General features: G+C 41.4%; 1 protein-coding gene across 1 annotated transcript in view; it reads left to right on the top strand.

The window, feature by feature from the left end:
- The first annotated feature begins 1895 nt into the window (after positions 1–1895).
- The window catches only part of pde4ca (phosphodiesterase 4C, cAMP-specific a), a 47929-nt gene continuing 37471 nt past the window's right edge, over positions 1896–12353 (top strand). Inside the window, exon 1 of the mRNA XM_046051469.1 lies at positions 1896–2158. Within this exon, the coding sequence (XP_045907425.1) occupies positions 1896–2158 (263 nt within the window). The remainder of the gene's footprint in view (positions 2159–12353) is intronic.

The raw sequence follows: 12353 nt of genomic DNA, 5'->3' as shown, positions 1-12353 counted from the left end.
CTGGGCTTGGCACAAGTTTAAGTGTTTCATCCTCAGGATTTATTACAGCGATCCAAATATGTCCAAAACGGAGTACTGACTGTAATTCTAGAAAAAAGATGAAAAATGGCCATGGAAATTTCTGCAGATGAAGGGTCTTAGCAAAGAACAGAAGACTAAAGCAGTAATGCCCTCTTGGGGACAACAGAACTGAAGCTGTAGTTATAAAATCAACGTGGACATATGATCACATTTGATACGGCAAATAATTGTTTATCTACACATTAAGCAGACATGGTGGTTGGTGTCCACCCAACAAACGTGAAGTTCAATATTCACTTTCCTTTTAGTCTTTGTTCACCAGTTAGTTGTAGCTTTGTCTCGCTGCTGTTTGGTGCTGGGCAGGTAATTTAAAGTCAGTTTGGCACAGCCTTTGATAACAGGTGCCTGAAAAATGGGGTTGATGAGAGACTGAACCTTTAAAACTTTCAAAACTTTAAACAACCCATAAAGCTGAGGGTAACTGCAGAGTAGGGTGATAAATCTGTGGGTTCATCGTGACCCGTTTCACATCATAAAAAAGTCATTTGACCTATTGTTAATACAAACATATTGATAGGTGCAGCTTTAAACGACCTTTGATACCTTTTGCCAAAGATATGCACATCTAAAACTTAAATTCATTTCTGTCTACAAGTACAGCACTTTTGCTCCATACATATAGTACAGTAGCTATGAGTGCATGTCTAGAAAAATCCTATCACCAAAGAATCTTTCTTCCCTTCCCATCTGTTGGTCAAAGGTTCAGGCCTGTGTCAGGTGTTCCAGCTCCCTAGGTTATTTCAGTTACTCTAGACAGCACCGGTGTTTAGCTGTGAGTGCTTAATCACAGTTAGACCTTTCCTCACTCTGCAGCGATAAACAAAGAGATTGGGTGGGGGTGAAGATGATGTTGCCTCTGGTCACAGATAGAGAGCGCCATCGTGACAGTACCCATGCTCTCTATAGCTTTTATCTACCTCTGCTTTTTTTAGTCAGACGCCCTTCATGTGACTCTTCCCGCTACGCTCGGAGCATGTGAAAGGCAAAAAGGCTGTCTCCGAGGAAATAGGCAACTTCATAACAAATAGCATCTCAGGGACCAGCGGAAAAGCCTGAGTTTGCAAAGTCAGACAGAGTGAGAGTAAGACGGAGGCTGGAGGGCCGAGCAAGGCGACGGCTTAATGTTTATACACTGGAGGAAGTAATTATGGAGCCCAGTCTGACTTTGATGAACAATATGCTCCATAAGATTAGGAGTGAGGGAAGGGGGGAGGCAGAGAGTTGGAAAAAGGGAGAAAGAGAGAAGCAGAAGGAGGTGATCTCTCATGCTTCTCCTCCCTGTAAATCAGACGTCCATATTTAGTTGGACAGAGGGAAGGCCTAGCAGTAATGTAAACAAAGCCTGGGAGAGGGAGGGAGGGAGAGTACATCGACACTAATGTTTGAGCCTATTGCCTGACACGGCAGTCAGCATGATCCCTAGGAAGAGACCAGAATGGGGCTGATAGGTTTCAAATAAACATAAAAAGGCTGTTTTTTAGGGGTTTTGGTGCTCTTTTTGGATTTTGAAGGAAGCTTGTTTGAGAGTTTTAACAAGAGAGTTTTGGCGTAATCATGAGCAGGCCCAGGTTTTGTTCAAAAATGAGGAAGCAAGGATTGGACCAGAGGCATTAGCCTTACCTGAACTGGGAAAATCAGGACAGACAGCCAGAGAAACTAACGGACCATTGTCATGTCATGTCACGAAAAAATCTTATAAAGTTTATTTGAAAAAAACAGAGAGAAACAGGTCAGAGGCTGTTCCTCGGACCAAAGTTACCAAAGGCAGAGCAAACAAAGGGTCTGACCGGACCCCTGACCATCCTCTTTTCACCATGAGTGAGCTGTGCTCTGAGAGCTCTGAAGAAGAGCAGGCTGACGTTGAGGAGAGGCAGCAGGAACGAAGGGTGACCAGGCTGCCCATCATTCAGCTCATGCCCATGTCCAAAGTGGGCTCCCCTGGAGGATCCCCAAAGATCTCGCCCAAGGATTCCCCACGCGGGTCTCCTCGAAACTCCCCGCTGTTCTTCAGAAAGCTGCTGATGAACCGCAGCCTCAACCTCCAGAGGCGCCGCTTCACTCTGGCCCACACACCCAGGTAGAGTCCATAACTGTGAGGCCGCAAAGGCAAAGATGCTTTGTGCTCCACTGAGTGAACATCATGTAGCTTTACTGTAATGTGCAGACATGTTTCTCCTTGACAATTGACAATATAAATCATTTCCACTTGCTTGTGCACCCTTGCTGGATTGCTCAGGTGAATACTTAAGTTGCAGCTAACAGCTGTAGTGGATGAGCCACAAAAAAAACCACAACAGATATTTTTAATTAAATTCATATACCAATATGCAAGGATATCATGCATGGGATCATGCTCACATGTATGGGTATATGCTTGCACTGTGACCTGAACCTTAAGCCAATAGTTTTTGTTCAGTTGTCTTTACCTATAATTGCTGGTTAATGTGTCAGTGAAGCTGTGTATGTGTTGCTGAAGTAGTAGATGGTTCTTGTCTCATGGCCGAGGGTTACTCTACTCAGCTGCGGATGTTGATGTGTTTTTGGTTTATTTTTGTGCAGGCAGCTGCCTTTCATGCTACAAAAATGGTTGCCCTTAAGCTCATGTGATGAAATTGATCCTGTACACAATATCCTCATGTATAGCTGCATTTAAGTTAAACACACTGTCATGTATCCAGATAAAATCAGCCATTGGTAAAGGGGTAAATTCTACTAAATGAAATTCTCATAATGTGAGGATTATAAATGTGCCGTTACGTCATCTATAAATGGACTAATTGATATTTACTGATAATAATACACAGCAGATGCAGGCTGGTTGCTGTTGGTATTTTACTTGATTTTTGCTTTCTTTATGCATGGTTACAACTTTTTTTGTTAGAACAAAACACATTTGATTGCTTCCCCAAGTGGATTTTCCTGAAAAACAAAGGTCTATATTAAGAGTTGGATTTCGAAAACATTCCATCTTAGAGCTTAATATCCTACAGGTGTGTTTTTCCAAAGCTTTTGTTTTCCTACTGGGCGGCATCATCTCAGTAAACACACAGCTAACCGACATCCCTGCTGTCACCGGCACCAGCAGTTTGTTCTTCCAGTTCTTTGTCAAGCAAGCCCTTAAATCTTTCAACAGCTCATGATTCCAATGGACAAAAAAAACACTTGCTTTACGATGTCAAGGCAAGAATGATCAATTAATCCATACTTGACCATAACTTTTTGTGAGCGGAAGCATAAACAATGCCTTACACATTTGTGTGGATGGATATACAAACAGGTGCATATTTGTTCTTTTTTGTTTCAAGGGGACAGTGTTTTATCCTCATCACTGTGTTAAATACACCTGTAGATTTCTTCAAAAGGAAGAGTCTTTGCTGGAAAAGTACTGAAAGTACTGTAAAACGATTTTTTACGCACATGCCTCGTATCTCTTTGTCAATGTTTACCCTTCGCTCCTCAACATGTACACACACAGATGTAGGCACCTGGCAGTTCTGGGTTGTTAGTAGGTGTCTTCGACTTGTTGCAGTGATGTTAGATGGCATCCACCTCAGTGAAATGCCTGGGAAAACTCTGGCCAGTACTGTAAAATCCTGCCGTACTTTTATTGGCAAGAAATGCGTATTAAACATTACTAAAAAAGACAGGGTCCACTAGAAAACTCAATTATTTACAAGTTCATGCATCTTTATAAATATGTAGTGTGTATGTGTGTGTTTTGGGGCAAGGGGTCCTGTTAAAAATCTGAATGTAAGTCAGTTGAAAATCTAAATATTAGCGTGCAAGAGTCCAGTCAAAGGGGATTTCAACGTTCGATCTGGAAAGTCAGCTCGCAGTCTAACACAGATATTCAACATGTCAGGGCTTTTATATTATACAGGTCTGAGGTCAGGCAACCGCAAGTGTCGCCCTGCAAGGTATGTGCAGTGTTCCATAATGTCAGAGCTGAAGGAAATGGATAGAGATGAGTTATTGCAGGATGACTGGCAAGGAGGAGGAATTAAACAAACTTGGGGTCCAATGGAAAAATAAATGTCACAGGCAGCTTAAATATAGAACATACCCGCAAAGGTATTTTCACTTAGTGTTGAAGTTGATTAACCCTCTTTTTCCACTCCAGACACACCATGTCAAATGGATTTTTTGGTGAAAAAACGAAAATTGTTTTTTTCAAGCCAACTCTGGGGTGACAGGAAGTGTTGTTTCCATTTTGTCTTTCATTGATAAATGTTCAACATTTTCTGGCCTGATAACCTGAACATAAACAAACACAATCATTGTCACTTTAATTGATGGGCCTCTTCCTCTATTTTGCTCTGTAGTCGAACAAGAGTATTATTTTCTAAAGTGAATATAGCAGTTTACATTAGCAACTAAACTGTTGTTATCATAACTCATAATCTACATATACTGTATGCACAGCTGTATATTAATAAAGCCAAAGTATGTGTTGTTATGAAATCATGAAGTATTTTGCTATACATATCATCAAATGTGACAGTATAACATGTTTATGTAGAAAGAAAACATGTAATCAAAAATAATTTGCATAAGAGAAAAGGATTGTGGACAAATTTAAAATAAAAAGTGATATGTTTAAGAAGTCATTAGATACTACTCCATAAATTATAGCTCTGTAGAAAATTGTCATGTAGCGCCCAGGTATAAATCAGAAACATATATTCAACCACCTTTTGAAGGTTAAAGTTGATAATCCAGATTCATACTATAGTTTTATTCCTTTGAATATGAGTCATTTTAGAAAAGTTTAGGATCATAATGAGCCTGAAGAAATAACCTCAGACCATCATCTGAAATTTCAAAAAGATCCTGAAGTTATTCTGGTGTGGGGCTGTCAAGAAATATTGTTAGTATCTCAGTTACGTTAGCAGTTTTTCTCTCAGACTTTTCTAATTTGGACAAAAAAAACTGTTGCGCTGGGGGAATAGCAGAGAAAGTTAAATGGGCAAAATAGCTACATTCAGTGTTGTTAAATTCTTTAAATTTCACAGTGGAATCACTGTCAGCTCTGAGCATTTTTTTGGCCCAGCTTCAGAGAAGACCGTTTAACTGGATGGTTATCACGGACAGTAATTAACCTCAGATGTGTTGTTACGGACACTTCCTGTCTGCTCCTCCCTCACATTATGAAAAAATGAGATGTTTCCATTCTTTGCTAATTGTTTATTCTCCGCAGTATTTTCACAGTCACGTATTTGACGGCACCAGATATTTGGGGAAGAGGGTATTGTGCGAATCAGATGGATTATATCATGGTATGAGAAGAGGACTCGATATTAAAAAGGAAAATTTAATCACATTTTTGTTAAAAGCGCACAAGCACAATATTAAAGTATTGATTGACCAGTGTACTATTTGCTGGCATGGAGGCAGGCTGGTTGCACAAAAAGATGAACTGTACACACTTTCATAGAAAAGACTTTTTGAAACCTTGTGCTTATAATACACCAATACACCTCTACTCATCCCACTCTGACCTGAGCACTGTTGACACTGGTCCACTTTCTCATGAAGCCACTGCCACTTTATTTGTGCAGTTTGCTCTGACTCTGTCTCTCTCTTAGCTGTCCAGCAGCCCACCCCTCCCCCCTCCCCCCTCCCTCCTCTCTCTCTCTCTCTCTCTCTCTCTCTCTCTCTCTCTCTCTCTCTCTCTCTCTCTCTCTCTCTCTCTCTCTCTCTCTCACAGGGGAGATAGTGTTGTTGTTTGTTGTTTTAAGTCAGAGTTTGGTCCCACCACTCTCAGGAGGAAAGAGACAAGAGAGCAGAGTTCTGTTATAGGCCGCTGACAGGGACTACATGGGACGGCCCACTCCAGGGAGCATCTGATGGGATTATAACGCACTTTCCAGCTCTTTTTTTCCCCCCCCCACTAAGAATAACTCCGCTCAGTCTGTTGGTGGTGTGGCATCACAGAGGCGACCTTATGTTCAAATGGACAGCTTTGTGTCACTGTTGTCGGACCTGATTTTTTACCTCAGAAAATACCTGGGGCCCATTGTCGAGGAAATTCGCTTTTGTCAGTTTGCAGCTCACTTGGAAGAGTTCAAGCTTTCTGCTTCCTATTTTGGAGTAAGAGGAAAGAGAGAAAAACACACACCCTAGAGAAGCGTTCATCTTGGCACGTCTGTGGTGAGCTGAAAGGAGAACGAGTGAGGAAGTAGTCCCAGATGAGCACTGACAGCTGACACCATCCTCAGTTTCATTTCATTTGATTCGGCCTCCATACCATAGTCAGTGACATGATATGCTGTCTCACTCTGTGATTGGTCTCTAACAGCCAAGACTCTTTGCCTTTTTAGGCTGTTCGAACACACGCACACAGACACACACACACTAAGCTGCACCTTTCTGATTCTGTCTTTCCCACAAAAACAAGTGGACGTAACGGTGGGAGCAAAAGCTGAACCGCAAATTGAATTTCCAGTTTGATGCACTTTGATCCGTTGATTCTGCACTGACCTGGAAGTGAATCGCTTCTAGCTAATAACTTTTATCTAATAAATACAGAAGAGAGTTGGGGGGGGGGGGGGCTCAGCAGGCCTGACATACTGTTGTGTTCACTTTCATTCTTGCTCTTGCCATGTGACACTCTTGTGTTTTGCATCCTGGCACTGTTTTACATTTTTCCTGCACCGTCCTGTCAAAGGGACCTGTCTCCCCCCATCACAGACTACGTTTTGGACAGCTTTACTTTTCCAATTGATGACAACATGGGGGTTTTGGTCGCGCCACAGAAGTTCACTTTGTTTATCCCTCGCCTCCCAAAGCAGCTATTTTGATGCCCCTCTGAACTCAACCCAACTCTTTTTGAACCTACCAACAAAATGATGAACAAAGACTCGCGCTTTTCAAGGAAGATGCACGGCAACTTCTCCACCCGCAGGCACTCCTGCATTGGGTACGTATCTGGCTGTGTGCTGAGAGTCTTGTGATTATGATTACAGGGAAGGCAACATGATACATGGGTATATACACATTTGGAGATGTCGAGGAGGTATCGGAAAGCTGTTTCATTTGTTTCTGTATCTGACAAGTACTGCCAGTATTTGTCTTCAGCTGGTGGGGAATTGTTTGACACAGCTGCTGTAAACCGTGTTTACAGCAGCATCACATTGTGTTGGTGTTTATCCAGTGCTTTTATGTGTTTTATTCTGTGGTGCAGTCACAGTATTTCAAGCCCCAGTCTGAAAGTCCCATTTAGATTACATAAAATATACAAATTTATTTACGACAAAACATTTTGACATCTGTTTAACTCTCACTGTCAGATTAAAGCACTTTGTTTTAGTGATAACAGTATTTAGTGGTGACTCTGCACCTGTATCCTGTTTAACTAAAACACTGTCTAATGCCAAAAAACCCAACATCTACCAAATGATTTGCTGTGGTGAAGCCAGTGGGTGTTGCTGTTGGTGCGCTGCGGCTAGGGTTGTGGGCCTCGGGTGGTATGGTGAATTGATCGCTCTCTCCACTGATGGCCCTCCTTGGGGTCCATTGACCCCAGCCAAGCCGAGGCATCCGTGTTAGGCACAGTACGCCCATCATTTGATGTAGTACTTTTGGGTTTCATAAGAGGACTGAGGAAATATCTGCGCACTGTGGAAAATTCTCCACGAAAGTGATAGATGGAGCAGATTTCATCTCTGTTTTTTATCTTGTCCACTAGGAAACAAAACAGAGAACAATAAAATAATGTGTCAAATGAACTCCCTTCCAAGAGGTACATCATGATAATATGCTCCCTTGTCCACACGCTGATTAGCCTTATTGACTTAATTGTAGTTGTAAGTTGATACAACTGTGTGATCACCAGGCCAGATTCACGAAAAACATCAAATCTACTACAGCTGTCATGAGATCCCTGCAGGACATGACATTATGTCAGTTTACAGAGATTAAAAACAGAGACATGAATACGTGCACATAGGCATGTGAATATACACACACAGGAACATCACTCCATATGCACTGTGACTCACCATTTAAATAAGCTTCAAGTTCTGCACAGATTCATAAAGGATCACCCTCTTCTTCGTCACACTGAGAGAAGAAGAAAAAATGCCATGTCAGAGCGGCAAACTTTTCTGAACTTTGGGCATAAGGCATGTGCCTTGCGAGTGTCATCCAAACTCCTCCAGCCGTGAGCCTGTTTGGATCATATGAGGAGATCAAAGCAGGAGATTTTAGACCACAGCCAGAGATACAGAAGTGCAGAAAGGAACAGAATAAGCCTCTGTTCTCTTTACCTGATTTGTACATTGAGCATCCTGGCTGACAAAAACAGCAGTACTAAAGTGGAGTCACTGTTGGGAGCTTCACATCAAAGTAAAGTTCAAAACTTGTTTTTCATTCACGATGTATTAATTGTATGGTGATGGAAAACATAATTGATTTGTTAAAGTGGAAGTTAAATTCTTGTGCAACATACACACACACAGAGACACACCCTGAGACAAAGCAGTCTCTTGTAATACATGTGTGTCCATCACAATAGAGGCAGCTCCTATCCTCACTTGTACTAACAGTACCAGGGCACTATTCATCCTGCCCTCTGACTACCACACACACACACACACACACACACACATACACACACACACACACATACACACATACACATACACTACTGGTAATCTTCTCAACAATGTTTTTTTATATGACTTCTCAAGCAGTTAAACAACACAGCGTCACTGCATTAAGATGAACGAGTCTGAAGAGCTCTTAGTGTCTCTGTATCATGAGAAGATGCTGCATCTGTACAGCTTGGGAAGATGCCATTTATCTGAAGTAGAGAACTATGGCGGGAGACAAAGGGTAGAGGTGAGAGCAAGAGAGACAGATGCAAAGGCTGACCGACTGGGAAAAAGAGATAATTTTTAAAAAGAGGGTAAATGCACAGACGAGAGGGCGGTGAAGAGGTGATAGAGAGGATGCGGGTCAAGATAATGATGCTCTTAGCACAGAGATAATGACTGGATATAGAGCGTTAAACCGAGAGACGAAGAGAAGAAAACAGAGGCATAAAGTGACTGTGACTGAAAGAATAATGTGGAAAACTGAAAAAGTGTCAAGTGAGGCCATCCAAGCAGAGGGCAACAGTGTCAATGTCAGAGGTCCCAATATAGCCGCCAGCCCCCCCCCCCAAAACACACGCCCAGATTAGTCAATAGGGCCTGTGTGGCTGTGGCGGGCTGGCTGCTGCTGTGTGCGTCACTGCTGTACTCCATATTTTCAGCATGACTGATTTCCCCAATCGCCTCCAGAGTCTCATTGATTCCTGAGGCTGGCAGCAGCAGCAGCAGCAGCAGCAGCAGCAGGGGACAACACCAACACTGCCGAAATTCAAAACCAGCAACTTCTACTGTATTTTCTACTCACGCTGTGAGAGGACACGGGCGTCTACCCTTTATCCCAAATCCCAGAGAGAGTGCAGCAATAATAAAAAGTTTGCAAAGATACTTCAACCATTTCAAAGGAATGGTCACTTTTTTTTCTAACAATGTCCTGAATGGATCACATGTGCTACTACTTAAGCGATTAGTCTGAGAAGAATTAGGGATGTAGCCTTGGACATTAAATTAAAAGAAATAATGTGGTTAACGGTCAATATGTTTAAAAGCTTAAAAAAATAAGTAAAATCTACAATTCAGTCAGCCTTAAAAATTATAAATCAAAAAGTATTGCTTGGTCTCACTGTACTCACTGAGTAAATGCATTTCGTAAAAAAAATCCTCTCATTTGTTGTAGTCATTTGTGCTGAGCTTTGTAATATAGCAGCATCAGGATGACTGCTTATTGTAACCACTAGAGGGGGAAACCGACTAAGTTATGCTCAGAGACTCTTAGAGAGCAATGACCTCCTGCAGACCAAGCAGTTGTTGGATATAGGAGGGGGGAATGTGGCATTTTGGTAGATAATAATTCTATTTTTAGGCGGTTTGAAAGTGGCCATGTGTTTGTAATTAGACTTTAATACTGCTGTGGTGGGGTGTGGAATGTAAAGGGATGTGCTTGAAGAAGTTTAATCAAGATGTGTACATTTACACTGATATAATGTATGAGGCAGAATTTAACAGTTACTCACCGACTTTTCTTTCAAAAGTACAGTAGCTTAAAATGAATGCATTTACACTATAAAATGTTTTCATGTTGTGCACTTAATATTTACTCAATATTGTATGTTTGTTTTTCTTTTTCACCATATTGTAATTCCACTGCTGCAAGGTTTATCCTTGTTTTTCCTTTGGGGATTGAGGGTGTCGTATGTGAGACTGTCCTCTGAGACAAATTGCGATTCTGGGCTATATAAATAAAATGGACCTGACTTGACACCCAATACTGCTGCTTTAATAGTTCATAACATTTAACCTGAGTAACTTGTACATCGGACACTTGGCAACAGCATATGAGAGATGTATGTCGAAATGTAATACAGAGCAAATACCATTACAACCAAACTACGTTGGAAATTATTTTTTATTACAGAAATGGAACACTGAAATTCTGAAAAGTAGAATAAACCCTTTAAATTAATATTAACATTTAGTGTGACCAGTAAACTGAGTATAATTGTTTTTTATTTGATTTTTACATTCATTTTTAAAAGTGTCCTGCAGAATTAACTTCCAGTTTGATACTTTATAAATGTATCGTAAGAGCTGATGTTGTCCTCTCCCTTACATGATTAAATGATCAATGATCAGTAATTCATTATCACATTATGCAAAAATGGAGAACACGTGCTTTCTTTCCCTCAGCTCCTGAAAACTAGAGTTACTTACACCTACCTGCTGCATACAAGCAAAAGGCTGCATTTTATACGAGTTGAAATGGTGACGTGGCTGCTGTGTCTGAGCATTTCATGGCCCTAGTTTTTCCTACACACAATTCCCTGCTGAAGGAGTGGCCACCTGCCATTGGAGTGTGCGCACAGACCATCTGAATGTGCATTTAATGTGTACCTTTGAGTGTGTGTCCATGTCCCAGTACGTGTGCATGCATTAGTGAGCTTGCATGTGCGTATGTCCTGGGATTTTTGGGCTGCGTGTGTGTGCATAAGGGTGACCGTGGGTATGTGCGTTTGCATGTGTGCGTACAAGTCTGTCATCCACCCAATCCCCAAATCAGACGAGCCCCAAACCCCGCCGTCATGCTAGCAGATGGCAGCTTAATGAATCATGAGGCGACACACTGATAGCCTTTACTACAGTCCAGGCTGTAACATGACGTTTGACATCACAGAAACTCAAGTTAAATATAGGCCGCTAGCAACAGCCACATGCTGACACCTGGTGCTGCTGCTTTGTTATGTACACAGTAGATGATATTATAACCGGGAAGAAATGTTTTTAAGTTTGTTTGCTTTTCTCCCACTCTGTTTTGAAATAACCAGAAGAACTGTTGTGTTGGTAGTTTTGAACAGATTTAACAAGCTGCAAGTCCATACGTCTAGTGTTTCTAATGTAGATACTGCACAATGCTGCATCATGTTCATGTCTGGATACAAAAAGTTACATTTGTTAAGTGAGAAAGGAGTCCTTTTTTTATTAAGGGAAGCAGTCGTTTTTGGGAATGATTCGGTTACATGCATAGAAAACTACAGTGGAAATTGGCCGTGTTCATGTGAATATGCCTGTGTACCCTATTCTTCTGCAGCTGCTTTTTTAACCTGTTGAACTCTGCTGTATCCAACACTTGGGGCCTCTACAAACTCACGTTTGGCTGAGCATGGGTTCAAACTAACAGAAAGTTATATTCTAGTGGAGGTCCCAGAGTTTCCATACATAGCAAAACATGCTTAATTTAGGAAAATGTGTGTACGAAACTGCGCAATACATTTAGCTTGTTTCCAATTGATTCCAAACATTTGGAGGTTGAATTACACATTGTTTATTCATATTCTTTAATGCAGCCACACAAACGTTTCATACTGGCATAATAAGGAGGAGGAAAGCAGCACACAATGGTACTGTTTGGGTTCATTCAGTATATATTTTAGGGCATTTCTAAGTAGGACCTCTGCTTCTATAACATATAGTATGGAAGAAGCAGGTATAAAATTTGTGTAAAACACCCTTGCATGCACAGCATGGCAGCTGTTTTTAATTTGTGATGATGAGACAACTTAAGCATTGAGAAATGAGAAGGCATTTCCAAATTGCACATGTTGGAGGAAAACATTATGCCTCCCACGTGTACCAGTTATTCAAATTTTGTAATTTGATGTGTGGCCATTTTTTGACCTGATTGCT

This window comes from Micropterus dolomieu, linkage group LG06 (assembly GCF_021292245.1).
Source record: "Micropterus dolomieu isolate WLL.071019.BEF.003 ecotype Adirondacks linkage group LG06, ASM2129224v1, whole genome shotgun sequence".
In the NCBI taxonomy this organism is placed as follows: Eukaryota; Metazoa; Chordata; class Actinopteri; order Centrarchiformes; family Centrarchidae; genus Micropterus; species Micropterus dolomieu.
The sequence above is the reverse complement of the archived record's forward strand: the minus strand, read 5'-3'. Positions and strand labels throughout refer to the sequence as shown.